The following is a 3,435-nucleotide window of genomic DNA, read 5'->3' as shown; positions in this document are numbered from 1 at the left end:
TGAGCTATAGGCGCCGAGCCAGCCTTTTCATTTTCAAATGAAGTTACCTTAACCTCTTCATTCCCAAATGGAGTTACATTAACCTTTTCAGCAGCTGAAAACTGTATATTCCCTTCCCATTCTCCCGCTGTTCCCTAACTCCGCAGAGCAGGGGCGGAGGCACAGGACAGGGCAGGCAAGCAGGGCCTGACAACAATGCAAACTTTGATAAGCAGTTCTCGATAATCATTTCTCAGCAATTATTTATTACAGTTTAACATTATAAAATTAACAAAAATAATATAAAACTCATATTCTGGCGAAATAGCCATATAGTGGCCGAAAACCATATATTCTCTTCTTGCTCTCCAGCCCGTTCGTGCCTTCTTTCCAAAAATTGGGACTTTTTTAAAATGCTGCCGGACATGGGACAAATTGTTGAAAAGTGGGACTGTCCCGCCAAAATCTGGACGTCTGGTCACCCTACTTATGCATGAAGCCTCTTTTATAAGCTCCTCAGTCCATTCGTAAGGGAGGAGCCCTCATAACCTAATCATCTCTGAAAGACCCCATCACATTGGCCATTAAGTTAGTTTCAGCGCCCAGATTTTGGAGGGGACAGGTTGAAAACACAACATTGGAGGAACACAGGTCAGTCACACCATGGCTTGTGTGATGCTCCGTAGCATTAGGGACCCAGACTCCTTTTCCCTTTTTCCCTGAATGGCAGCCTCTGAGCCATGTGATCTTTTTCCATTGGCTGGAACTCCCACGGCTGCACCCAGCGGCACAGGAGGCTGGGAGTGTGGTCTTTGTTGCACGTTGCCACCAACCAGCTAGAAATGGGGGAGCGGGTTTGTTAACCACAGAAGACTGAGGGCAAATTTGAGGACAGCCAATGTTGTTTCTTCCACGTGATCAAAATTTCAGGGTGGGAAGTGTTTTCTGGGTTGATTATTCAATTTCTGAACCCCTGAAACTATTCTTATTGAATTACATCGAATGTTTGTGGAGGACTAGGGACTTTTCCCTTAGAATGTTAGCTCAGCTTTGTAATGGTGAGCAGGACTTGGTCTTACACAGTTAAATCACCCGGGATAACTTCTGTCTAGTGTGGAAAATAGCAAGGAGAGGGCAAAATAGCCTCTCCTGCTGTTAAGCCCAGGGCATTCCCTATAGAAAAAAGATAAGTGGGTGTGAAAAGATGCTTTTAAGAGATAGAAACTTAATATAATGCAAGCATTTCTTTTTTAGAACTGTAACTTAAGTGGTAGTTACTAATTTTGATATGTTGGTTGGACATGCACTTGGGAGGAGACAGGACACAGGCTGAGCTAGGGCTTCCCCTCCGGGAGTCCCTGACATTGGCCTTGTGTTCCCCGCCTGCCTGTGTTTCTGCCCCAGCTCGATTTCAGAAGGCCTGGGAATGGCTCCTCGTGTTCCTCGCATTGAGCATGGTGCTTGGCACACGACCAGGATTCAGTCAGTGTTCACGGTCATTTCCTACCAACTGTCTGGCTTACTGTTAGTAACACTAACGTAAACCGATACAGATGGCCAGGTTCTAAATGTGTTCAGCTTGGGAGCAATATTTTCTCTTTAGAAAAGAAGTAGTATACTTGTCAGAAAAAATGGTAAAGATGGTTGCCTAACGGCTATGAGCCTGGCTCACACCTCTAATCCCAGCATTTTGGGAAGCTGAGGCAGGAGGATCACTTGAAGCTAGGAATTCGAGATAAGCCTTGGCAACATAGTGGGACCTTGTTTTTATTTAAAAAAAACAAAAATTGTAAGTTAGCCAGGCATGGTAGCACATGACTTAGTCCCAGCTACTCAGGAGGCTGAGGTGGGGTGGGGGGGGATGGGGGTTGCTTGAGATCCAGGAGTTCAAGGTTGTAGTGAGCAGTGATTGTGCCACTGTATTGTAGCTTGGATAATAGAGTGAGACCCTGTCTCAGGAAAATAAAATTATAGTGGTCAGTTGTTAAAATGATCTGTAGGCTTATATAGCAAATTTCACAGAAATAATGATTTTTGTTTGTACTGTTGTTGTTTTTGCCATTTAAACAATCTGTGTCTTTTTTTTTTTTTAAGGACTTTCTATTACTTGATGAAATATCAAAACAGAACCCTCACCCTCTCTCAGATGGTAAAAGGACCGTCCACGTGCAAGATTTTACTGCTTTTTGGGATAAGGTAACATATCCACCATTATGAGATTATTGCTGCTGAAAGAAAATGGGTTGACATCGATTTAATGGAGATTTTTAGATTACACACATGATGTGAAACGTGACTTGCTTATTTACTGAAAGTCATGGTATAAAAATTCTGACCTTTAGGAGCAAGGTTCACAATGAACAGAAAATAGGCATGAAATTAAACTGTGGTGTTTGATAAGTTGTGCTTTATGTCATTACCAGAAAAATTTTCAAAGTGTCACATGCTTTTCAGCTACATGGAGGTTACTGGTAATGTTTGGTTGAGACAGACGGGGAGGGGTGCAGTGTGGGTGAGCTAGCTAACGTGTGCGTTTTACAATGGCGCAGAGACTTTGGGGATCAGTGCGCTTTTACCTTAATGCTTTTAGATTTTATTACACAGTGAGAAAAACCCATGACTTAGATTTTTGCTGTGGAGTTGGGTTGGGGGCCCTCTATGAGAAGTGTCTGGGTGGTGCCAGGTGTTTTGGTGGCAGCCCAGGTGGTGAGGCAGCAGCCAGCATTGTAAGCTTGGTGGGTTCCTGACCGCAGGGTTTCTACCAGGTTGCAAGCGGACAGGGAGAACTGGCAAGGCCACAAGGATTTCTAACACTTGCTGTACTTCTGACATGCAGGCGGACAGGACAAGCAGCAGGGGCCACCCTGCTCATCCATACAACTCCAGCAGGCTCAGAGTCCCCGCTCATCCACACAACTCCAGCAGGCTCAGAGTCCCCGCTCATCCACACAACTCCAGCAGGCTCAGAGCCCCCGCTCATCCACACAACTCCAGCAGGCTCAGAGCCCCCGCTCATCCACACAACTCCAGCAGGCTCAGAGTCCCCACTCATCCACACAACTCTAGCAGGCTCAGAGCCCCCACTCATCCATACAACTCCAGCAGGCTCAGAGCTCCCACTCATCCACACAACTCTAGGGCCATCCTCCCCTGCATCCAGTGTGCTCTCCAGATCACCCTCTCTCAGTCTGGGTTAGTCTGGAAAACAGGACACTCAGCCTCAGAGGAGTGACTCTTTCTCTCCTTACATGCCTGTTGCTCTAAGTGCTGAGTCCCTGTATCATGCTCTCCCAGTTCTGAAGTCACGTTCAGTACCTCTGCCAACCGAGCAATGATGTGTTTATTCCCGTGTATATAAATCCCCTCACTGCACCTGTGCCCTAGGTGTATTACCTGTCCTAGCTGTCTCCCCATCCCAGTTGGGCACATCCCACCTCAGTACACTTTTTTTTTTTT

The 3,435-nt window shown here is 45.9% G+C and overlaps 1 protein-coding gene across 1 annotated transcript in view; it reads left to right on the top strand.

The window, feature by feature from the left end:
* The window catches only part of ABCC4 (ATP binding cassette subfamily C member 4), a 252,668-nt gene that overhangs the window by 87,881 nt on the left and 161,352 nt on the right, over positions 1-3,435 (top strand). Inside the window, exon 9 of the mRNA XM_012805020.1 lies at positions 2,074-2,175. Within this exon, the coding sequence (XP_012660474.1) occupies positions 2,074-2,175 (102 nt within the window). The remainder of the gene's footprint in view (positions 1-2,073; positions 2,176-3,435) is intronic.

Source organism: Otolemur garnettii, unplaced genomic scaffold (genome assembly GCF_000181295.1).
Source record: "Otolemur garnettii isolate 467f Iridium unplaced genomic scaffold, OtoGar3 scaffold00034, whole genome shotgun sequence".
Classification (NCBI taxonomy): domain Eukaryota; kingdom Metazoa; phylum Chordata; class Mammalia; order Primates; family Galagidae; genus Otolemur; species Otolemur garnettii.
The sequence above is the reverse complement of the archived record's forward strand: the minus strand, read 5'-3'. Positions and strand labels throughout refer to the sequence as shown.